This window comes from Schistocerca americana, chromosome 2 (assembly GCF_021461395.2).
Source record: "Schistocerca americana isolate TAMUIC-IGC-003095 chromosome 2, iqSchAmer2.1, whole genome shotgun sequence".
In the NCBI taxonomy this organism is placed as follows: domain Eukaryota; kingdom Metazoa; phylum Arthropoda; class Insecta; order Orthoptera; family Acrididae; genus Schistocerca; species Schistocerca americana.
Window position 1 is genome coordinate 311,098,815 of NC_060120.1, and position 26,695 is coordinate 311,125,509.

Genomic DNA, 26,695 nt, shown 5'->3' on the forward strand with positions numbered 1-26,695 from the left:
GACATTATATCAGAATACGGGATATAAGCCAGCCCAGGACTGGTCTAAGTAAGTTGTGATGTGATTTGTGGAATGCACAGCAAGTGTGCTATCAGTTTGTCTAAGGTCTTTATATTGTGGACTCTATTTGCCATAGGCAGACTTTGATACGGGATGGATTGGACTGGACTTCACTTCATAATATGGAATTAAGATAACTTGCACAGTTTCTGAGGAGCATCCTGTATTTATCTCTTGTTATGAATAAACCAAGCGAGTTCCCCCTAGTTTCATTTAGAAATAGTCTTTTACTGAAACAGTATGCTGGAAACACTGATAGCTGATGGGGAAATGTAAGTCCTATTCTGATCAAAAGTGGAAATCTTGGGTTCTGCATATAGACATCTCAAATGATGTAAAAGGCTGAACAATGCATAATAAACACATACAGAACAGGATACTGAACTGCAAGAATTAAAATAAAATGTTGATATGATCAAAATATATCAATCATGCAGTCAGAGTTACAATGTGTCTTACAGAATAGGAAAGCTATGCCAGACATATGACAGGAAAAATTGTGGTTGAAAGTCCCTTCTAAAAGAGATACTATTATTTGCAAAACAATAATAATAGAATTTTGTATACAGTAAATTCAAAGCAAAAGGAACAGAGTAGTCATTTCCCAAATATGCACTGTATGCTCAATATCTTCTTTTAGAGCATTTTGTGGGCAATGAATAAAAAAGGATGCTGCTGGTAGTGATGATGTAGGTTGAGGTCACCAAGTGACTGTATGGTACTAAATGCATTTCACCTCCTAGGACTACTGACTCATCTCTCTGTGTACAGTCACTCTACATTCAAAGGTCTTGTCGGCTGGACTCACACTGTTACAGCCTCCAGCATTCTCAGTGCCTGCACTACAACTGCACCCCAGTGGCTGTTGTTCCTGCTCACTGTTGCTGTTCTTGCACTGCTGCTTGTCTGTCACTACTGCCTCTTGTGATTCCTCTTTACTCTGTTTCGGGCTGCGACCAATGAGACTAGTTGATATATCAAGATGACCCATCACCTGAAAAGACATGAATTTTTATACTTAATTTATTTTCCACATATCTTTCCAGTTACATATTGGAATTTACTTGGTGTCTGTTTCCATCTGGATGAAGGTCAACTTGCCTCTAGCCCATTATCTGCAGCTAACTTTTTCGCAGTTCTTTAAAACACATTTTCAGTTATTTTACAACTTAACTTTCTTTCCCTTTTCAATTTAACATTGTTTGTAATTCTTGGTAGTTCTAAGAATAGTCTATGAATAAATGCTACTGACAGAACACAAGATTATGGGAGCCACTCTGAGAATTTCAGCAAAGTAATTAAAGATTTAACCTTTATTTTTGCTTTTTCTCAAAGTACTCTCCATCAAGATGTATGCAACAGTTCATCCTATTATTGATGGCTCTACAATGTATCTCCTTTAAAGGTAGTTCAGGGACATCAAAAAATGAACACATCTGTGTATGAATAATATTGGCCATTTGTGGTTCATTTTTATGTAAATTTGACACACTAAGATTAGCAAGAGTGATGATTAAAAGAAAAACAGCTGTTGATCCTTCAGTTGTAAATACAAAGTGAAATGAATAGTACAATTAAGAGCTAAGTCGAAAGAGGAAAGGGAACAGAAGAAACAAAAAGTTAGGAGTGTAGAAAAGACAATGAAATTCTTAAAAAGTACAGTAATTTCAAAACTTTAATGTTCTCATCTTTCTGTTTGTTCTCTCCCCAATCCCCATACCACATTTTTTATTTTCCTCTTCATTACACTACTCATTTCTCTTCCTCTTTAACCTGCTTATACTTCTTATCCTGTTATTCTACCACTTCAGGATTGAAGTTGGTACAGTGCTTACCGACATAATATCTTTGGCTTACTCCTTCTAAAACCTTGCATTCATCTTTGTTTCCCCTCGTCTTCCCACCAGGTGCAACCCTCTCAACCTGCAGTCTGAATGAGTTTTGTGAGGATGGGCCATTATTAAATATTAGGTCTTTAAAATATAAAATTGATGATCTTAGGAGTAACTATATAATGCATTGTAATATAAATGGTTTAAGTGCTGAATACTCATGTGACAGAAGCTCTAAGTTAGATGAGCTACAAGTTGTTTTTATCTGAATTTCTAAATGTTAAAGTAATTTGTTTAAATGAACACTGGCTTAGTAGTGATACCATAAAAATCTTAAATAAAACTGAAAACTTCAAGGTAGCTACCAGCTTTTGTAGGATAAATAAGTCACGAGGAGGTTCATGCATACTCATTCATTCTGATTTAGATTACCATGTAAGACGTGACTTCATTTGTTTTGATGAAGAGTGTATTTTTGAGGGTTGCTGTGTTGAGTTAAATGATTTAAATGTAGTCATAATATCAATTTATAGAATCCCAGGGAAGGTGACAACTGAGCATTTCCTACGTAAATTTCAGAGTTTGTTAGAATACCTCAGTAAAGAAAAGAGGAAAAAAATTGTAGTTGCTGCTGATTTCAACATCAATGTGTTGAATGAAACATGTGAGGTATCAAAATTTACAGACTAAATAAAAAAAATGGCTTCAAATTAAATTTTTCTGACTGTACAAGAGAAAATGCACAGTCAGCTACATGCATTGACAATATTTTAACGAATTACGTATTTGAAGATGGATATAAATTTTGTCTAGATCTAGGAATTTCTGATCATTCAGCATTATTCATTGAGCTACCCAGAGCAGGTAGAGAAGTCCCATGTAAAAAAGCTTATGTAAAAAGACACTTTGACTCTATTCCATGATAAGCTGAAGGAGACGGAATAGCACTTTGATAAAAATATTTCATGCACAGCAAATTTTGAAGCATTTCTACGGGATTTTCTAAGTGTTTTCAATGAAAAGTTTAACAAAAAACTTATTTTAATAAAATGACAAAATTAAAATGGAACACTAAAGGTATAAGAATCTCCATTGCTAAGAAAAGGCAGCTACATAAGGAACTAAGACATAATAAAAAAATTGAATTTATTGAATATGTTAAACGATACAAAAGTACATTTAAGAAAGTTGTCACAGCAGCAAAGCAAATGACAAATAATAAATTAATCTTAAAACATGAGAATAAATCAAAGGAAGTGTGGTCAGTTGTAAAACACGAATTAGGTATCAAAGCCTCTAGACATGGAATTAGTACAATTAAGGTTGAAGAAGAGATCATTGTAAATCCAGCTCAAATTTCAGAATGCTTCAATGAGTTCTTCATTAATGTAGTGATACCAGAGGTTAATGTTGCGGATTATGAGAACAATGTATGTCCCTTTGGACTAAATCATAATTCTGAATGCCTCACAAAATTCAAAACAGTTTCTACAATATATGTAGAAAAAATTATACTAAAACTAAATAACAAAAATTCTGAAAGTTGGGATGGAATACCAGCAAAAGTCCTTAAATTTGTGTGTGAAATAAAAGGATACCCACTATCTAAAATAACAAACCAATCCTTTGAACAAGGAAGCTTTCCAGAGGTGCTGAAGTATGCAGAAGTAAAACCGTTGCTCAAAAAAGGGTCAAGAGAGGATATGGGGAATTATCGCCCTATCTCCCTCCTTCCAGTCCTGTCAAAAATCTTTGAAAATGCTGCTGCTATGCAGATTCGAAATTTTATAGAGAAATATGATGTTATTACGGAAAACCAATTTGGTTGCCAGCGTGGCAAAAGTACTATTGATGCAATTAACAAGTTTAGCACATCACTAGACAACCATAATAAAGTTGTAGAAATCTTTTGTGATCTCACAAAAGCCTTTGACTCTGTAAATCATGCACTGCTCATCTACAAGCTTGACCAGTATGGGATCAAGGGTAATGTTCTAAATTGGCTTACTTCATATTTATCAAATAGGAAACAAAGAGTGATTGTCTCATCAAATGCAGCAAGTTACTATTCAAAATGGAAAACAGTAGGCCAAGGTGTCCCACAAGGCTTGATTCTAGGACCTATTTTGTTTTTGTTCTAATGATTTACCGAACAATATAAATGCTCTATCGATTTTATTTGCAGATAACACATCTGTATTAATTGAAAACCAGGAGCCAGAAAACATCCCTCTCTACATAATAAACACAATGAACAAACTAGAAACATGGTTCCAACTGAATGGATTAAGACTGAACATCCCCAAAACCCACATGGTCCAATTCAGAACAAAACAGTCAAAGGCCCAAGAAATTAAAATAACTCATAAAAATCAGGATATAGAAGAAGTGGATCCTCTGAAGTTTTTAGGGTTAAACCTAGATGAAAAATTTAAATTGGAATAAACATGTTGACTACCTGTTAAACAAATTATGTAGCTTTGCATTTGTTATGCAAATATTAGCTGGTGCATCAGACATGAATACAAGGAAAATTGCATACCACAGCTACTTTCAATCAGTTGTAAGGTATGGTATTATTTTTTGGGGAAATTGAAGCAATATATTGCGCATAGTAAAGTTACAGAAAAGAATAATAAGGAACATGTGTACTGCCCATCCAAGGACATCATGGCACCCACTATTTGAAAAACAACAGTTATTAACAGTTCCCTCCTTATACATCTATATCATCTTTCTATACAGCAATTTAGAGTTATTCGAGAAAAACTGTTTCAATCACATGTATAACAAGAGAAACAAAGACAATTTTATGCTTCCCACTCATCACTTAAACCTATATGCGCAGACTCCTCAGTATATGTCAATGAAAATTCATAACAAGCTAAAAGGAAAGAATGTTCTGAGTAAGAACCTAGAGACACTGAAAACAAAGCTATATGATATACTTGTCAAATGCTGCTACTACACTGTTGAGGAGTTCATGAAGGATGAACTGAACATTTGAGCAGGATAAATTTACATATAATTTTGTGTGTAAATGTAGCTGTCCTTCACAAAAGAAAGGAAAGAAAAATAAAAGTTTGTATTAATGTTAAAATTCTTTGTAGCAATTGGGCCTAAGTTGTGTTATCCACTTTTTTGACATGTCTCCTGTACACTAATCATATGATTAGAAATTGTATATTATGAGATGAATAAAACACTATTCACTATTCACTATCCCCTTTTTTCCAGCTTTCCCCAGGCTATCCGTATTTCCACCCTAGGAAGAAATTTACAAGTTCTGAAAGTTAGGTACAGTTCTTCATTTACATCTATATCTACACTCTGCAAACCACTGGAGATGCATGGCAGAGGACACATCCCACTGTACCACTTATTAGATTTCCTTCCTGTCCCGTTCACAGATTAGATTAGATTAGATTAGATTAATACTAGTTCCATGGATCATGAATACGATATTTCATAATGATGTGGAACGAGTCGAATTTTCCAATACATGACATAATTAGGTTAATTTAGCAACATACTTAAGTTAATATAACTACTTTTTTTGTTTTTTTTATTTTTATTTTTTTATTTTTTTTTATTTTTTTAATATTTTTTTTCTTAATTTATATCTAAAAATTCCTCTATGGAGTAGAAGGAGTTGTCATTCAGAAATTCTTTTAATTTCTTCTTAAATACTTGTTGGTTATCTGTCAGACTTTTGATACTATTTGGTAAGTGACCAAAGACTTTAGTGCCAGTATAATTCACCCCTTTCTGTGCCAAAGTTAGATTTAATCTTGAATAGTGAAGATCGTCCTTTCTCCTAGTATTGTAGTTATGCACACTGCTATTACTTTTGAATTGGGTTTGGTTGTTAATAACAAATTTCATAAGAGAGTATATATACTGAGAAGCTACTGTGAATATCCCTAGATCCTTAAATAAATGTCTGCAGGATGATCTTGGGTGGACTCCAGCTATTATTCTGATTACACGCTTCTGTGCAATAAATACTTTATTCCTCAGTGATGAATTACCCCAAAATATGATGCCATATGAAAGCAATGAGTGAAAATATGCATAGTAAGCTAATTTACTAAGATGTTTATCACCAAAATTTGCAATGACCCTTATTGCATAAGTAGCTGAACTCAAACGTTTCAGCAGATCATCAATGTGTTTCTTCCAATTTAATCTCTCATCAATGGACATACCTAAAAATTTGGAATATTCTACCTTAGCTATATGCTTCTGATTAAGGTCTATATTTATTAATGTCGTCATACCATTCACTGTACGGAACTGTATGTACTGTGTCTTATCAAAATTCAGTGAGAGTCCGTTTACAAGGAACCACTTAGTAATTTTCTGAAAGACAGTATTGACAATTCATCAGTTAATTCTTGTTTCTCAGGTGTGATTACTATACTTGTATCATCAGCAAAGAGAACTAACTTTGCCTCTTCATGAATATAGAATGGCAAGTCATTAATATATAATAAGAACAACAAAGGACCCAAGACTGACCCTTGTGGAACCCCATTCTTGATAGTTCCCCAGTTTGAGGAATGTGCTGATCTTTGCATGTTACGAGAACTACTTATTTCAACTTTCTGCACTCTTCCAGTTAGGTACGAATTAAACCATTTGTGCACTGTCCCACTCATGCCACAATACTTGAGCTTGTCTAGCAGAATTTCATGATTTACACAATCAAAAGCCTTTGAGAGATCACCAAAAATCCCAATGGGAGGTGTTCGGTTATTCAGATCATTCAAAATTTGACTGGTGAAAGCATATATGGCATTTTCTGTTGAAAAACCTTTCTGGAAACCAAACTGACATTTTGTTAGTATTTCATTTTTACAGATATGTGAAGCTACTCTTGAATACATTACTTTCTCAAAAATTTTGGATAAAGCTGTTAGAACGGAGATTGGACGGTAATTGTTGACATCAGATCTATCCCCCTTTTTATGCATAGGTATAACAATAGCATATTTCAGTCTATCAGGGAAAATGCCCTGTTCCAGAGAGCTATTACACAGGTGGCTGAGAATCTTACTTATCTGTTGAGAACAAGCTTTTAGTATTTTGCTGGAAATGCCATCAATTCCATGTGAGTTTTTGCTTTTAAGCAAGTTTATTATTTTCCTAATTTCAGAGGGAGAAGTGGGTGAGATTTCAATTGTATCAAATTGCATAGGTATGGCCTCTTCTATTAACAGCCTAGCATCTTCTAATGAACACCTGGATCCTACTATATCCACAACATTTAGAAAATGGTTATCAAAAATATTTTCAACTTCTGACTTTTTGTTCGTAAAGTTTTCATTCAATTTGATGGTAATACTGTCTTCCTCTGCTCTTGGTTGACCTGTTTCTCTTTTAATAATATTCCAAATTGTTTTAATTTTATTATCAGAGTTGCTGATTTCAGACATGATACACATACTCCTGGCTTTTTTAATAACTTTTCTTAATATAACACAGTAGTTTTTATAATTTTTGATAGTTTCTGGGTCACTACTCTTTCTTGCTGTCAGATACATTTCCCTTTTCCGGTTACAAGATATTTTTATACCCTTAGTAAGCCATGGTTTGTTACAAGGTTTCTTACGAGTATATTTAACTATTTTCTTGGGGAAGCAGTTTTCAAATGCATTTACAAAAATGTCATGAAATAAATTATATTTTAAATCGGCATCAGGTTCACGGTACACCTCATCCCAGTCTAACTGCTGTAGGCTTTCCCTGAAATTTGCAATTGTTAAATCGTTGACTGAACGTACTACTTTGGAGGACTGTTTAGTATTGCTGAATGGAGCTATGTCATATATTGTAACCAGCTGTGCACCATGATCAGAAAGACCATTCTCAACAGGCTGAGCATTTATCTGGTTAAACTTATCTTGGTCTATAAAGAAGTTATCTATCAGTGAGCTGCTATCCTTTACCACCCGAGTAGGAAAATCAATAACGGGTGTCAAATTGAAAGAGCCAAGTAATACTTCAAGGTCATTTTTCCTATTACCCTCTTTCAGAGAATCTACATTGAAGTCCCCACAAATAATAATTTGCTTCCCCCTGTCTGACAGATAGCACAACAAGGAGTCCAAATTTTTCAGAAATAGATGAAAATTTCCTGATGGGGACCTATATACAGTTACAATTATAAATGTGCCTTTATTTAATTTAAGCTCACAGGCACATGCTTCTATATGTTTCTCTACACAAAACTTTTTTGTTTCTATACTTTTTGCACAATGATAACTTTTGACATATATGGCAACTCCTCCTTTCTCCATATTTTCTCTCATTACATGTGCAGAGAGCTTATAACCACTTACATTTACCTTATTCATATCAGTAACAATGTGATGCTCAGACAGGCATAGTATATCTATTTCATTCTCAGCTTCTAAATCTTCTAAACAAACCAGAAGCTCATCTACTTTATTCTTTAAACTCCCAATATTTTGATGAAATATACTTACATTATTTTTAGTTATACTTTTATGAGAACCTTTCCTTATTCTAACATTTGCAGTACTCTCCTGTCTGAGTTTCTCATTGTGCTTAGGCCTAGTTCCTATACCAGTGGTCACATGGTGTTCAGAGAGGCAGATTATGTCAACTGGGTTGGGTGACTTTAATTCATCAATGGAATTACCTAGGATTGAGATACAACTTGGTGGAGATAAAATTTCTGGTGATTGGTGAAAATTTATAATTGATAGCTGTGATTGGTGATCCAATGCGCTAGAATTGTGCTGTTTAATTTCTTTCCTAAACTGAAGATTTGTTTCAATCCTGACCTCTCGTAGAACTTGACATCTTTCTGTCTTACCTATCCTAAAAAAGGTGCTGCTCCAACACCTGTAACCACTGGTATTTTACCATTCATGGCAGTGCCTCCCCCCCTTAAATTTCCTGCTATTACCCCAGCCAGTTTCCCCTTCCCTTTCCTGTTGAGATGAAGCACAAGAAGAATGATTGTTTGAATGTCTCTGTGCATGCTGTAATTATTCTAATTTTATTCTCACGGACCCTATGTGAGCAATACATGGGGGGTTATAGCATATTGCTAGAGTAATTATTTAAAGATTGCTCTTGGAACATTATTAACAGACTGCTTCAGGATAGTTTTAATATATCTTCAAGTCTTCTTGTTCAGGTCCTTCAGTATCTATGTGACACTTTTCCAAGGATTAAACAAACCTGTGGCCATTTGTGCTGCCCTTCTCTGCATACGTCCAATATTCCCTGTTAGTCCTATCTGATACAGGTCCCACACACCTGAGCAGTATTCTAGTACCAGTCACGCTAGTCATTTATAAGCAATCTCCTCTGTAGACTGATTGGGCTTCCCCAGTATTCTACCAATAAACCAAAGTCTATCACCTTCTTTACCCACAACTGAATCTATGTGATCAGTCAATTACATACCCCTACGAAGTGCTACACCCATGTATTTGTATGAATTGGGCAATCCCAACAGTGACTCATTGATGTTATAGTAATAGGATACTACATTTTTCCAGTTTATGAAGTGCAAAATTTTGTACTTCTGAATATTTACACCAAGTTGCCAATCTCTGCACCACATTAAAATCTTATGAAGATACGATTGAATATCTGTGCAGCTTCTTTCAGATAGTGCTTCATTACAAATAACTGCATCATCTGCAAAAAGCCTGATTTTACTATTAATACTGTCTGCAAGTTCATTAATATACAATATGAACAGCAAGGATCCCAACACACTCCCGTAACGTGAACATGAATTTACTTCTATGCCTGATGATGACTCTCAATCCAAGATAACATGCCGTTTCCTCTCTCCCAAAAAGTCCTCAATCCAGTCACAAATTTCACTTGATACCCCATATTATTGTACTTTTGACAATAAGCACAGGTGCAGTACTGAGTCAAATGCTTTTTGGAAGTCAAGAAATACTCCTTCTACCTGGTTGTCTTCATCCAAAGCTTTCAGTAAGTCATGTGAGAACAACGTGAGTTGGATTTCACATGATCAATGTTTTTGAAATTCATGCTGGTTGTCATTGAGAAGCATGTGTTCAAGATACATCATTACATCTGACCTCAGAATATGTTCTAAGATTTTACAACAAATTGATGTCAAGGATATTGGACTGCAGTTTTTGTGGATCATTTCTACTACCCTTCTTGTAGACGGGTGTGACCTGTGCCTTTTTCCAGGAACTGGGCACAATTTTTTGTTCGAGAGATCTATGACAGATTATACTTATAAGAGGGGCTAACTGAGCCATAAATTCAATATAGAATGTGAGAGATTCCACGGGGACCTGGAGTTTTTTCAGTTTTATCAATTTCAGTTGTTTCTCAACACCACTGCCACTAATAATTATTTCATTCATCTTTTCAGTGGTACGATGATTAAATTGGAGCAATTCTCCTGGGTTTTCCTTTGTAAAGGAACATTTGGAAATGGAGTTACACATTCCAGCTTTGGCTTTGCTACCCTCAATTTCAGCTCCCGTCTTGTCTGCTAGGAACTGGGCACTGACTCTGGGGCCACTAACAGGCTTTGCATATGACCAGAATTGCTTTGGGTTCTGTGAAAGATCACTTGACAGCATTCTGCAACGATAGTCACTGAAGGCATCACACATTGCTATCTTAACAACTAAATGCATTTCATTCAGCATCTTTATCTATAACCCTATGCTTTGCTTTACACCTATTGTGCAGTAATATCTGTTTCTTAACAGTGACAGTATACCATGGTGGTTCTCTCGCATCATGAACTGTTCTACTGGGTACATACCTACTCTGTGCATGGTCAACTAATCTTTTAACCCTTTAACTGCTCTGGACGTGTTAACCCACATGTAGACACTTTCGGAGTACCAGGTAGAAGGACTGGTGGCACGTGCAAAACACATTCAGAGCACACAGGGACAGGTACAAAGGAACGCACATTAACATGTCCAGAGCAGTTAAAGGGTTAAACTTGAGCCAGAGTTCTTCTACATGCTCCTGTCCTGTGCTGAAAGTTTCAAGTTCCACATTGAGATATGACACTAATGTTTTTTATCTAGTTTACTAAACATATACATCTTTCTGCTTACTTTAGTTGTCCTTTGTACTTTGGTAATCATTGTTGCCACAAATGCATCATAATCACTGCTACCAGTTTCAATTCTGGCATCCTCAATGAGGTCAGGCCTATTTATTGCCATTAGATCAAATATACACACACCAAAAAAGGTTCCCAGAACTCCTGAAGATAGACATTGAGTGAGGATGTTGTACCACAGACACAGTCCCTCTGACTGTTCATAGATGTCACTAAACCTGCCCAAAGATGTAAACAACCATGCATGAGCAGCGCCTATTAGATGGAGGGTGTCCAACAGCCAATCAGTTCCAGTCATTCCACCAGAAAGGAGGTACACGGCTCATGTTGTCTGTATTTCAACCATGGCTAGATAGTCAATACAGCAGTTTGATCATGTCCACATTGTTACTTTGTGCCAGGAAGGGCTCTCAACAAGGAAAGTGTCCAGGTGTCTCTGAGTGACAAAAGCCATGTTGTTCAGTCATGGAGAAGATACAGAGAGACAGGAAATGTTGATGACATGCCTCACTCAGGCCGCCCAAGGGTTACTACTGCAGTGGATGACTGCTGCCTATGGATTATCACTCGGAGGAACCATGACAGCAAAATCCACCACGTTGAATAATGCTTTTTGTGCAGCCACAGGACATCGTTTTATGACTCAAACTGTGTGCAATAGGCTGCATGATGTGCAACTTCACTCATGACGTCCATGGCAAGGTCTGTCTTTGCAACCACAACACCATGCAGCGCAGTACAGATGGGCCCAACAATGTGCTGAATGGACCACTCATGATTGGCGTTACATTCTCTTCACCGATGAGTGTCACATATGCCTTCAACCAGACAATCATTGGAGACATGTTTGGAAGTAACCTAGTCAGGTTGAATGCCTTAGACACACTGTCCAGTGAGTGCAGCAAGGTGGAGGTTCCCTGCTATTTTGGGGCGGCATTATGTGGGGCTGACGTACGCCACTGGTGGTCATGGAAGGCATCGTAATGGCTGTACGATACCTAAATGCCATCCTCCGACTCATAGTGCAACCATATCGGCAGCATATTGGCAAGGCATTTGTCTTGATGGATGACAATTTGGGATCCCATCATGCACATCTTGTGAATGACTTCCTTCAGGATAATGACATCGCTCGACGAGAATGGCCAGCATGTTCTCCAGACATGAACCCTATGGAACATGCCTGGGATAAATTGAAAAGGGCTGTTTATGGATGACGTGACCCACTAACCATTCTGAGGGATCTAAGCTGAATCACCGTTGAGGAGTGGGATATTCTGGACCAACAGTGCCTTGATGAACTTGTGGATAGTATGCCGTAATGGATACAGGCATGCGTCAATGCAAGATGATGATGTACTGGATATTAGAGGTACCGGTGTGTCCAGCAATCTGGACCACCACCTCTGAAGGTCTCGCTGTATGGTGGTACAACATGCAATGCGTGGTTTCATGAGCAATAAAAATGGCGGAAATGATGTTTATGTTGATCTCTATTCCAATTCTCAGAAACGAGGTGATGCAAGTCTTTTTTTGATGTGCATATTTCCACATGAGTGGGGTTCCTAACTATCTGTTCTAAGTAATAAAGGCATTTAGTAAAGTTTCACAGTTTGTCTTATGATGTCTGCCACTAACAAAACTGTTCAATATTGTTACATTCCATCCTGGATTTTCCATTATCTGATTTTTTACAAACAAAACTATAATTTTCCCCAATTAATTGTTGGATGATTAAAGGCTCCACTGATGATTACAGTACGATTTTTTCTACTTTTAAGTCCTTCTACAAGCACAATTGGATTTTTGCCTCCTATATATAAATCCTGACTAGTCATTGTATCTTATTGTAATTTTATAATTTTTTAAATTGGACTTGCTTTAGGTAAAACATAACTGGAAAGTTGTTTATATAGATTAAGAACAGGAGTGGACCAAGTACCAAAACTTGTTGGTCTCCATGTTTTATACTTACTCATTTTGGGTTTAGTTTTTTCCTGTAGTGAAATCTGCCAATGAGGCTAAGCTTTTTTATGAAGGTTAATCTATGCAAAAGTCATGTCATTAACACAGCAATAATTAGTTATTCAACTAAAATTTTGTAGTGCACACTATAAAAGCTCTCAGTAAGTATACAGAACATATCAACAGGGCTGTATTTGTTTTTAATTGTACCACGGATTCATTTGAAGGATCATAAATATTAACTGTTACTTTAATGGGACAATAGAAAAGTTTAACAATTCTGTTCATTTCATGGACATTACCTGTATAACTGTATGAACAAGCTTTGGTGTTTCTTGTGACTGCAAATTGCCAATAATCACATCACTGGACAACTGTTTTTCCTTTGCCAACTTCTCCCTCAGAGCATTTTGTCTCATTAATGAGCTGAAAAAAAAGTTTGAGATTATGTTTAGATGATTGTTGTGTCATTTATAATAAGCTCTCAATAAAGTTACAGCTTACTTTGCCTTCTTCCTTAGAATCTCTTGAGCTTCTGGATAATGAACAATGGCTTCATTCAAATCTGACTTATTCAGAACAAAAATATTTGAAAACCCTTTAGACCTGAAAAATTAAGTACCACTATTAGAATAACAGCCACAGTGACTCATAACCAATAAAGCTATTGCAAAATAAGCACTCGAAACAGTATTTTCTTAGTTCTTTTCATTGTAAGATCCAATGGAAGATGCAAAAATTGAATGGTGAACAGATCAAGGTGTCTAATCATAACTCAGTTAACAATCCTTTAGTATCAAAGGATGTACTGTACAAAATAAATATATGCTTTTGTTGAAAAACAACTTATGTAATTATAATAATAGATTTTCAATATTACTCAGAAGTTTGTGTCAGCAAGTAAAAAAATTATGAGTCTAACACAAACAGTAAAGACTACAGGAAAAATATGCAGACTAGAGAAAAGTGAAGAGAGAAGACCAGATGATTAAGTTTCATTGGTGGAACTTTAGAAGCAAGGAACAGGGGATGCTTATGGATTGTTACTATCAAACCTACTTACATCAACTGTCTAGCAACTTTAATCTTGGGCTGAACAAACATTTTTCTTTTGTTTCTTATGCCTTTGTCCCACATCGGCACAGAGTCAGCATGGCTAGTAATGGATTTGGTTTGGTCAGTTTAAGCAGTGCCAAGATGCTCTCCCTGTTCCCACCTCGTTTCCCCTCAGACAGAATGTGTGTACCCAAACTGTCTGTGTGTAGTGCTATTTATATGAAAGAAAGTGCAGTTTCCTAAATGTTTGTGAATTGTGTAATTGAGGTAGGACTTGGGTACTAGCCCACAATATACCTAATTGGGTGTGGGAAACTGCCTAAAAACTACATCTAGGCTGGCCAGCACACTGACCTCATAATTAATCCACTGGACAGATTCGGTCTGAGACTGGCACATCTCTCTGTCCCAGAAGTGGAGCTTTAACACACATGGCTCTCCGGATAGGTTTCGGCCAAACACTTAATGATAAAAAACTATTATTGTTTTATATTCTTTCAGTTATTGAACTCAAACAGATGCAAACCATGCCTGTTCAAGGATACACCAATTCAATCACATGCTGGTGAGTGAGACAACTTATGACGAGCAGAGAATATTTGGAAAGGGAAAAATGATACAGAGGAATAAAACAATGATCACATTTCTGTTAACTCATCTTCATTTATTTCAAGCTCTTTTCGTATCTAATGCAGCAAGTGAAAGTAATTATTTGTGCTTTTCAATCTGCCTCCTGAACAGAACTGCTCTACATTATCACGAATTACTGACAGACCACTGTAAAATGAGATATATATGTACTGCCTGATAAAAAAGTGAAGCACCCAGGAGATATGAGTGTCAATGGAATTTCATTCACATACACACCATCAGAGGTAATTAAATGATTGGAGTTCCAGTTCTCAATGACAAGTTGAACAGCCACCAGAGTGCAGTGATTGGTTGGTTGATTTGGTGAAGGGGAACAAACAGTAAGGTCATTGGTCCCATTGGATTAGGGAAGGAAGTTGGCCATGCCCCTTCAAAGGACCCATCCTAGTCATCCTAGCATTTATTTACCTGAAGTAATTTAGGGAAATCATGAAAAACCTAAATCAGGATCACTGGACATGGGTTCCAAACACGAGTCCAGAGAGAGAGAGAGAGAGAGAGAGAGAGAGAGAGAGAGTGTGTGTGTGAGTGTGTGTGTGTGTGTGTGTGTGTGTTAACCAGGCTGCATTAGTGTTTTTTGTGTTAAGTAGTGCTAGGAGGCCTAATAGTGTATATAAGAGGCATGAGCAGTCAAATATCAAATACTGAGTGACAACTAAGAAAGGATGTGGAGATGAGTTGTACTTGCATGCAACAGCTTTATCAGCATCTAACAGAGTTTGTAAGGGGCCTCACTGAGGGTCTCCAGTTGGTTAGATTGTACACTATCCAGATTTGTGGAGCATTTGGATGTGACATAGGCCCAATATTGGGCTACATGGGAACAGGAGGGCAGGCATGCTCATTGTCAAGCTTCTGGTCAGCCACATCTGATCCCCACATGGGAGGAATGGCACACTGTGCACCAAGCACATCATAACCGCTTTACATCTGCACTTACATTCCAAGAGCAAGTAAGGGACTGTTTACAGCATTTTGTGTCATCTCACACTGTTGGTTGGAGACAAGGAGCAGCATGACTAGGGAATTACCATTCAATTCATAGGTTAGTGTTAACACCACAACACAAACTGATGTGTCTGGAATGGCACTAAGACTGGGAAGCAAGGACTGTGGATGAATTGCATCACATTATTTTCAGTGATTAATCATGATTTTGCACTAACTGGATGACCACTGATGAAGAGTATAGCAGCAACTTGGGAAGAGGTTCCATTCTTCCAATGTTCTGGAGTGAGACAGCAATGTTGCTCTGGGTGTCACGGTGTGGGGAGCCCACGGGTATGACTTCACACACAGCTGGTAGTGATTGAGGGCCCTATGTCATCATAATGGTACAGTGAGGACATTCTGCACCACCAAGTGTTACCTGTCACGTGGCAGTATCATTGTGAAGTTTTTCAAGTGGAAAATGCTCATCCACACATAGCGTGTCTCTTTATGAAGTGCTGCATGATGTTGAGATATTCCCATGGCCAGCCAGATACACAGATCTGTCCCCAATACAACAGGTGTGAGACTAGCAGGGATGTTAAATTCATTGCAGTGTCAATATACACGATAACAATGACCAGTTAAAACAGTAAAGTGCCATATTTCTTCAGGAGAGGATGCAGTGGCTTTGTGGAATCCTTGCTGACCGAATCCGTGCATTCTTCTGGGTAAGAGAGAGAGTGCAGTTTCATGCTGATAAGTGGTCTCATACTGAAAAGTTCTTTATAAATGTGGTTAAATAATGTAATTACTGAAATGGCTCTGAGCACTATGGGACTTAACATCTATGGTCATCAGTCCCCTAGAACTTAGAACTACTTAAACCTAACTAACCTAAGGACTCACACAACACCCAGTCATCACGAGGCAGAGAAAATCCCTGACCCCGCTGGGAATCGAACCTGGGAACCCAGGAATTCCTTAAATATCTATATCTTTATGTAACATACATTACACAATCTCCTCCTCGCCACCCTCTCTGACCATATCCTTCTTCCCCAACTCTGTCCAACTCTTCCTTGTCCCTACCTATATCCAACTGCAACTTCACCTTCACTTGTCTCTGTCCACTTCCCCCTCCCCTCTCCTTCTGTCCATTCTCCCTCCTCTCTCTGTCTATTTCCTCCCCCTTCCCACTGTTCATCTCCATCTCCCTCACTCTCTCACTCCACCCATCATCTCCTCCCCCTCTTTGTGTCCATCTTGTCTTCTTCCCTTTCTGTGTCCATCTACTCCTCCCCTCTGTCAGTCCATCTCCTCCTCCACTTCCCTCTTCCTGCGTATTTCTTCCTCCCCAACTCACTAACCATACCCTCCTCTCCGTCCCCTTCCACAGCCACACCTGTTGGGATGTACATACCAGTTGTACAGGGCAGACTAGACATCAGACATTACTAACCCTTTTTCACACCAATTCCAACTTCTATGGGTGGGTAGGTGGTACTTACCACCACAGTACTTATTTCCAGATAACAAAAGAATGTGTACGAAATTTGGCTGAAATTGATACAGTGGTTTAGGAGGAGATACGGAACATTAATCCATTTGTATACACTTCCATGCATTTTTGAATATATACTAGACTTTTAACCCATGACTTTTCGCATGTATATGTAGATCACATGTATTGTACAGCCATATATGTCTGAATCTCTACTGTTTCACACCATTCAACTCCAGAGAGTATGTTAAATTTATCATTATATTACATTAATACTTGTTACATGAATCATGAATACAACATTTCATAATGATGTGGAACATGTCAGTTCAACAAAAGTTTTCTTTACACACTGTAATTTTTCTATGGTTACTGCTTCATATCTAGAAATTCATCCATTGAGTGGGAAGGAGCTGTCATTCAGAAATTCTTTTAATTTGTTTTTAAATGTTGATTGGCTGTCTGTTGGACTTTTAATGCTATGTGGGAAATGACCAAAGATATTTGTGGCAGCATAATTCACCCCTATCCATGCCAAAGTCAGATTTAACCCAGAATAGTGAAGATCATCCTTTCTTCTAGTATTGTAGCTTTGCACTTTTCTATTGTTTTTGAACTGTAAAGGGTTACCGATAACAAATTTCATAAGTGAATATATGTATTTGCAAAGGTACTGAGAATATCCTGAGTTCCTTATAGAAATACCTGCACAGGATTTTGGGTGAGCTCCAGCTATTATTGTGATTACGTGCTTTTGTGCAATGAATACTTTTTCTCTTAATTATGAATTACCCCAAAATATGATGGCATATGAAAGCAGTGAATGAAAATAGGCAAAGTAGGCTAATTTACTGATATGTTTCTCAGCATAAGAAGTTGAACCTAAGCCTTTCAGCAGATCATCAATGTGTTTCTTTCTACTCAATTTTTCATCTAGGCACACACCCAGAAATTTTGATTATTCTGCCTTAGCAACAGACTTCTGTCCAAAGTCTATACTTATCAATGGTGTTATGCCACTAAGTGTACAGAATTTTATGTATTGTATTTTCTCAAAATTTAGTGAGAGCCCATTTCAGAGAACCACTTAATATTTTTCTGAAAGAAATTTACAATTTCCTCAGATGATTCTGGTTTGTTGAGTGTGATTACCATACTTTTATCACTGTCAAAAAAACTAGCTTTGCACCTTTATGAATATAGTGTGGCACGTCATTAATATATATTAAGAACAATAAGGGACCCAAGACTGAACCCTGCGGGATACTGTTAAAATTTGCGGTAAGTTCGTATGGGACCAAACTGCTGAGGTCATCAGTCCCTAACACCGTTCTTGACACCTCCCCAGTTAGATGACACTGCTGATTTTTGCAGACTTCTGCACTGTTAGTTTCAACCTTCTGCATTCTTCCAGTTAAATATAAATTAAACCATTTGTACACTGTCCCACTCATACCACAATAGTTAAGTTTATCTAGAAGAACTTCATGATTCACACAGTCAAAAGCCTTTGAAAGATCACAAAATATCCCAAAGTGTGGTGATCAGATATTCAGAGCATTCAATATTAGAACAGTGAAAGCAAATATAGAATTTGCTGTGAAAAGCCTTTCTGAAAACAAAATTGATATTTTGTTAGTACTTCATTTTTACAAATATGTGTGCTTTGAAAAAGTAATGTATTCAAGAATAGCGTCACATGTTTGTAAAAATGCAGTACCAACAAAATATCAGTTTGGTTTTCAGAAAGGCTTTTCACAGAAAATGCTGTATTTGCTTTAACTGTTCTAATATTGAATGCTCTGAATAACCAAACATCACCTATTGTCATATTTCATGATCTTTCAAAATTTCTGTGGTATTCAGCCATGTGACATGATAATTGGCCCCAAAACATGTTGACAAAAATATCGGCCCAGTGCAGTAGTCATTTTTGCGACCTGGATGACACAAATAAGAGAAAAATGCCATTTCAACTTTTAGAGTATTCCAAGTCAATTAAGCACAGAAAAGAGATACGGGCAATTTGTTACAAAACTTTTTCATGTCATCCCATTCTCACCCCCATCCCTAAGAGTAGTAGGGGTATCTTACTCCAACACTACTTTTATACAAAAAATGAGTCATGTATAGACCAAATTTTGTTGAAATGGTTACACCAAAATAATCAGGAAAACTTGAATCTCTCCTCTCCTTTACCTTCCCCCTGTTTCACCCTCCCCACTTCCACCTGTTCTATCACACTGTGGAGTTCTTCCACCTGCTTTCCCATGCCCTGGCCACCTTCCACCTGCCTCCTCACATGCAGTATCTTTCCCACATGCCTCTTGACAACTTGTTCCTCTTCCATCTGCCTCCCTACAACCCCATCCACTTCCACCTCCCATCTACACCTTCCCTTCTTCCCCCTTTCTCTGTCCACAACCTTGCCCCTCCACCTCTCTCTGTCCATCTCCTACTCTATCCCCTCTTTCTCCATTTCCTCCTCTCCCTAACTCTCTGCCTGTCTATTCCTCCTCCCTCTCTCTGCCCCTTTCTCTGTCCATCTCCTCCCTCCCCCTCTCTCTATGCATCTCCTCCTCCAACTTTCTCTCTCTCTATCCATCTCCTCCTCCCTCATCTGCACATCTCCAAAGTCATCCTACTTTCACCTTCACCCCAATGTGAGTTGGTTCTTTCCCCTACAGTACTTGTTTTCAGACAATAAGTAATATGTGTACCAAGTTTGGCTGAAATCAATCCAGTAGTTTAGGAGGACATGTCGACCATATATGCATTCACACATAAATTCATTTCTATATATAAGGCATATAGAATATGTAACATCTGATATAAATTTAAGTAATTACTTCACAGTGGCAGTTCTCCTGTTTCCTTCTGCCAAAGAAAGAAGACTGATCTCACCAAAAACACACCCTTCAGTAAGTGTTGCCAGCACCTCATCATTATTCTTACCACCCATCACCTGAATTTGGCCTGATTTTATAATATACATCTCTTTTCCAACTTCTCCCTGTAAAAAAGGAAGTCCTTGTTTGTAGCCTTCTGAAGAATTAAGTTTTATGTAGAGAAAACAATGTCAAATAATCTGTAATAATTCACATTAACTGAAAGAATCCTTCCAATAATTCATGCAATATCTACAAATGAGAAAGTATTCAAAAGTAATCACAAAATCTGAGTGAAACTTAGATCACTACCTTGCGACAGATGTAGTCTCCGGGAAGGTAAATAACTGGCCGCAGTTTGAGGACCAGATCACGAAGCAATGCTTCATCACAATCTTGAAACAATTGAACTTTGCTCAGAGTTTGAATGTGTACATTGATAGCAACATCTGTTTTCAGTTTTTGAGGTAGTGCATCTAGAATTCTGCTTTCATCTGGATGAGAGTAAACACAAGATAAAACATTTTCTACTGAGCTACTACTTTACAGTAATAAATTACACAAAGCATGAAAATGCAACAAAGTATCATACAAACATTCATCATGTTTCATAAGACTTTAAAGGCATGGAATAATATAACAATACATTAGTAAATAGAAATACAAAACATTGCCTCTATGTGCCACATCAGTTGTCAGCAAATGTTTCTGATTTGAGTACTTCTACCCATATTTAATATTAAATGATTATTCCATGGGGGAATATTGTTTTTAACAACAACTGTATTATTTTTGAAATTCTAGCCTTGCAACTACTGTTTACTACCCACAGCAATCACACAATCATGCAAATATACTATCCAACTATTTGCTCAAGCAAACATTCCCAGCTGAGAAACATATTGGCAGAATAAAATTTCACTTCTTTTGCCAATAATTTCTTTTTCAACTGCACAACTGGCTTTGAAGCTTATCTTCAAGTGCCTTGTTGGTTGTCGAAGGAGAGCACCCCAGCTGCTGATCCTACACTCCCATGCATTTGTTTGACGTGGATGTGATCCATCATGCCTGACTAGCCCAAGTGCCACATATTTATATTTCCATAACTATTTGGTGACACTTGAAGGTGAAGTTTAAGGCTTCAGAACTGGCTGTCCAATAAAAATGAAATTACTGGCAACTGAAGTGGATTTTTATTACATCAATATCAAGCTGCATTTAAAAGGATATTGAAGATTTATTTATAAATCTATGTTCATTTAACCTGTTATGTAAATTGTACCATCTACTTATTTTACTTTAATAGATAATTAAAATATAACATTTAGGAGAGGCAACTGCAGCTTTGGAAATGAAAAAAATTTACAGTTTTAACCAATTTTCAAATTAGTCAGAATAGTGAAGTACACACAATGAAATGAAATGAATAGAATCAGTATGGGTGAAATAAGAGAAGATGTAATGACATGAAATGATATCACTGAAAATTGTTCAGAAATCCCTAACCTGGAATATAATGAATATGTCATGACAGTCACAAATTCATGCCAGATCAGAACTCAAATCTAGATTTCCTGTATACTTCAAGCAGTTGCTTTAAGCATGAGCGTATCTGAGTAAGTTTCCAGGCCTGGTCCAGACTGTCATTGTGACATCAATGACAATGGACTTCCAGATGCACAACATTTGAAATTAATAATGGTTATGTGAAGCCCGCATAAATGTTACAACAGATAGTCATGCTGGATTGCCGTCACCAACATAAAATATGCATCTGCAGTAGCTCCACCTTTAGCCCATTCTTTACCTCGGGTCCCTCTTGGTCTCATGATAAATGCATCTGCAATAATGATAAGGGACTGCATTACAACATACCAATACCAACAACATGGGATATTGTATGTAGCAGAAAATTGTACATCTTGTAAAGACCACATCTTCCTGAAGTTATTACACTTATTTTGCTGTTTTATGGCATTTGTTGTATTAAAAAAAAACTTCCACTAATATGCGATTACCACAAGTAAAATGAAAAATAGAAAAATAAATTTTAGGTAGATCTTGCCCCTTGGCTATGGTTCAGAATAGAGTTCTGTGGGTGTGATGATCTCCAATGGACATATACCTGGAAATTGGGAGTCCCTACACTCCCTATAATCAAAAGAAAATTCAAATCTCATCTGATTAGCAACTCCTAAAATTTATCTGATTTCTACACTGAAGTTTAGGAGATTCCTTCTAGATGCCTCACAAAAAGAAATATTATTTACAGGAAAAAAAGTATTAAAGCAAACATATCACTTGTCACTATTGAATACTGATTAGTAATATCACAACACACTAAAGAAATAAGTCATCTGTATTCAGTAATATTACCAATTGTATGTTGCTGTTCCCAGGTATAGGTGAACCAGAGTTTTACTCTTTCTTGGAGTTTATGAGGAAGGTTAAACCTTCGCATGTACTTCAGAGTCTCATCCAAGAGCATCTGATACTCTGTCTGGGTTTTTGTTGCTGTAGCCACAATGTCTCGCATCTGTCATGTACAAAGAAACATGGAATCAGCAGTGGAGATAATCTTTAGTACCAGAATTCATATCTAATTCACAACTGTTCACTATTAACTATGTGTCTAACAGATGAACTTAGATTCAGCATATGAAGAATAACATTTTTCCCTCGTTCTACAAAGCACATAACATTATTATTAGTTTATCATTCAGCATAGTCACTGCTATTAGCAATTATAAATTGACAGATGGTTTTTAATATAAGAAAGTGAGCATTTATATTGTCTAAGAATGTGATATTAGTCTTAACAATGATCCTTACTGTATTCAGTACACATTCTATGGAGTGTACATTAAGTCCAGGAACACTTTCAATTATTTATTGCACAAGAACCAAACATTGTACAGATATCATACATATGTCATTTTGAAGAGAAACCCTGAAAGGTTTTTTCATGTATAGCACAACAGCGTAGTTTGGTAATTTGCTGATAGTCAGTGCTAGTTGCAAACATGGCTGTGCTACAGAAGGGGACAGCTGTTTCATGAAATGGCCTACCCAATCACCAGATGTAACTCCGTGTGAATTTTTTCTGTGGGGGCACGTTAAAGATCTGGCGTATGTTCTGCCTCTACCATGTGATGTAGCAGAGCTTCAGGAGAGAAGATGGGAAGCAACTGCCACAGCCGACGATGCCATGCCGGGACAGGTATGGCAAGAATACGGTTACTGTATTGACGTCTGCCGGGTCACTCATGGTTCGCATATCGATTGTTTGTAAAAAAAACTTTCAGAGTTTCTCTTCAAAATGCAATATGTATTACATCTGTACAGTGTTTAGTTATTGTGCAATAAATAACTGAAAGTGTTCCCGGACTTTATGTACACCCTGTATTTTAAATTTGACAGTTGCATGTATATGTGCCACTTGCAAAACTTCCATGTCTGCTGCTAAATATTTTGATATATTATGACATTTTAGCACCTACAGCTCTTGAGAACTGCCTATAAGGCAGAAAAGGCCAGTCCTGTGAAACTACATAACACAAATTACATTAATTAATTAAATATACTTACTTGGCCAATTAGGAGTGCAAAAACAAAAACACCCATTAGCCAGCTACCTGTCATAAATAAATATTCCTGTTCATTTTCTGGTTTTGGATTTTTCCCAATTGATGTTGCTGTCTTTGTAGCAAAATAAAAGCATCGTATATATCTGAAATGAAAAGTAAAAGTGATAATATTCCCTAATTAAATGACAGTACATATAAGGTGACCAAGTGAAATGTGTGCCTGAAGCACTAATAACTAAATAAATGTTGTTTAAGTAAACCAAACAGCCAGTACGTTCTGTTGTGCCCAAAATTAGGATAACTTTGTGTACATAACAGAACAATTAATAAGCATTACACATACTATTTTTAAATATGAGCTCTTTGAAAGCACATACACAACTTCCACCAAACAATGACAACTTACTATAGAAATTAAAATGTCTCCACTTTCAGTTCTTAGGATTACAGTGCAGAAAAATTACATAGTAATCTGTAATGATACTACTAAAGTCAGTACCAAACCTTCCGTGAGACTCCATCATACTGGAATGTAGATTGTATTAGTCTTAATGTATCACTTCTTTCTAACTCAATTGGGCTCAGCTTACTTTATTCTCTGCAAGCCTGTCTCTACAGGCTATAATTGGTAGAAACTCTTGGTCTGTGCCATGCTGGGTGATGATGAAAGACAGGACAGTTGCATTATTCACTATGTAAAGGAGACTTCTTCAATAATTCAAATGACAATGGTCTGAATGTTATCCTGACAGTATTGTTTGAAGGTACTATTACATGAAAAACACTATCTCTGTAAAAACATCATCCATCACTGAGTTTTAAGAGAATTCTAACTACATATCAGACAATATTACTAATGGCAGTAGCATCCTAATTTGACACTTTTTTTTTTAATCCAGTAAATCTGCCACCGACTGTACAACCAATCATTGAACATATATGACAACTGTGATCTGATAACTAGGAGGACAACTTGTCACTATCAATAGGTGTCTTTGTGACACTGTAGTTTGAGATGTCAGTTGTTGAACATTATTGGTAGTAGACACATTTGTTACAAACATGGGGACAAGACTCTCTGCAAAATAGAGAATTGATTCTTTGAATGTTCCATAATGGATGCCACCGAATGATCTTTGATGCTGTATGGTAAATTTGCCCACTATTCCTTTCATTTAATGATGATGAGACTGTTACCCGATCAATGTCCATGACCGTCAGCTCACCTCATTGCATTACATAAATACTTGTTCCATAGATATCATGATTACATTTCGTAATAATGTGGAACACATCAGTTTAACATAAGTTTTCTTTACACAATATAATCTCTCTCTCTCCCTCCCATCTACCTCTCCCCTGACCCCTCTCCCTCCACCCCCCCCCCCCCCCCCAATCTCCTGCCCTCTCTCTCCTTTTTTTTCATTTACTACTTCATATCTAAAAATTTATCTATTGAGTAGGAGTTGTCATTCAAAAATTCTTTTAATAAATGCTGGTTTGCTATCTGTCAGACTTTTAATGCTATTTGGTAAATGATCAAAGATTTTTGTGGCAGCATAACTCACTCCTTTCTGTGCCAAAGTCAGATTTAACCCAGAATAGTGACTATCATCCTTTCCTCCGTTGTTGTAGCTATGCACTTTGTTATTTTTGAACTGGGATGGGTCACTAATAACAAATTATGTGTTGCAAAGGTACTGTGGATATCCTCAGTTCCTTAAAGAAATGACTACAAGGCGTTCTTGGATGAGCTCCAGCTATTATTCTGTTTACACACTTTTGTGCAATGAATACTTTTTCTCTTAATGATGAATTACCCAAAATATGATGGCATATGAAAGCAGTGAATGAAAATAGGCACAGTAGGCTAATTTACTGACATGTTCATCACCCAAATTCAACTCTAATAGCATAAGTAGCTGAACCTAACCAACTCAGCAGATCAACGTGTTTCTTCCTATTAAATTTCTCATCTATGCACACACCCAGAAGTTTTGAATATTCTGCCTTAGCAACAGACTTCTCTTCAAAGCCTATATTTATCAATGGTATTATGCCATTAAGTGTACAGAATTGTATGTACTGTGTTTTCTCAATATTTAGTGATAGTCCATTAGCAGAGAACCGCTTAATATTTTTCTGAAAGACATTATTTATAATTCTGGTTTGTTGGATGTGATTACTATACTTTTATCATTGGCAAAAAGAACTAGCTTTGCATCTTCATTACTATAGAGCGGCAAGCCATTAATATACATTAAGAATAATAAGGGACCCAAAACTGAACCCTTGATACCCCCTACTTAGAGGACACTGCTGATTTTTGAGACTGTCTGTACTGTTAATTTCAACCTTCTGCATTCTTCCAGTTACATATGAATTAAAACAGTTGTGCAGTGTCCAAATCGTACCACAACAGTTAAGTTTATCTAGGAGAATTTCATGATTCACACAGTCAAAAGCCTTTAAGAGATCGCAAAAAATCCCAATGGGTGATGTTCTGTGATTCAGAGCATTTAAAATTTGATCACTCAAAGTATATATAAAATTTTCTGTTGAAAAGTCTTCCTGAAAATCAATCTGACATTTTTTTTTTAGTACTTCATTTTTACAAATATGTGAAGCTACTCTTGAATACATTACTTTTTCAAGCTGTCAGAAGTGAGAATGGGCAGTAGTTGTTAGTATCAGACCTATCTCCTTTTTTTATCCAACGGTATAACAAAAATATATTTCAATCTATCTGAAAAATGCTGTTTCTGTGAGCTACTACATATGTGCCTGAGAATTCTACTTATTTGTTGGGAACAAGTTTTTCATACTCTGTTGGAAATGCCATCAATTCCACCTGAGCTTTTACTTTTGAGTGAATTTATTATTTTCCTAATTTCAGTAGGAGAGTTGGGTTGAACTTCAATTTTATCAAATTGCATAGGTATTGCATCTGCCTTGTATTTTCTTATGAACAGCTGGATCCCATTTTCTCTACAACACTTAAAAAAATGGTGAAATACTGTCTTCCCGTGCTTCAGTTGCCCTACTTCCCTTTTAAAAATATTCCAAATTGTTTTAATCTTATTACCAGAGGTCCTAATCTCATG

General features: G+C 36.8%; 1 protein-coding gene across 1 annotated transcript in view; it reads right to left on the minus strand.

Annotated features, from left to right (window-relative positions):
* Positions 1-636: 636 nt before the first annotated feature.
* The window catches only part of LOC124593984 (cyclic nucleotide-gated cation channel beta-3), a 177,716-nt gene continuing 151,657 nt past the window's right edge, over positions 637-26,695 (minus strand). The window contains exons 9-15 of the mRNA XM_047132335.1: positions 23,593-23,734; positions 22,381-22,540; positions 20,317-20,498; positions 19,966-20,129; positions 13,480-13,581; positions 13,278-13,401; positions 637-1,054 (exon numbers count right to left, since the gene is read on the minus strand). Coding sequence (XP_046988291.1) covers positions 806-1,054; positions 13,278-13,401; positions 13,480-13,581; positions 19,966-20,129; positions 20,317-20,498; positions 22,381-22,540; positions 23,593-23,734 — 1,123 coding nt within the window. The 3' untranslated portion in view covers positions 637-805. The remainder of the gene's footprint in view (positions 1,055-13,277; positions 13,402-13,479; positions 13,582-19,965; positions 20,130-20,316; positions 20,499-22,380; positions 22,541-23,592; positions 23,735-26,695) is intronic.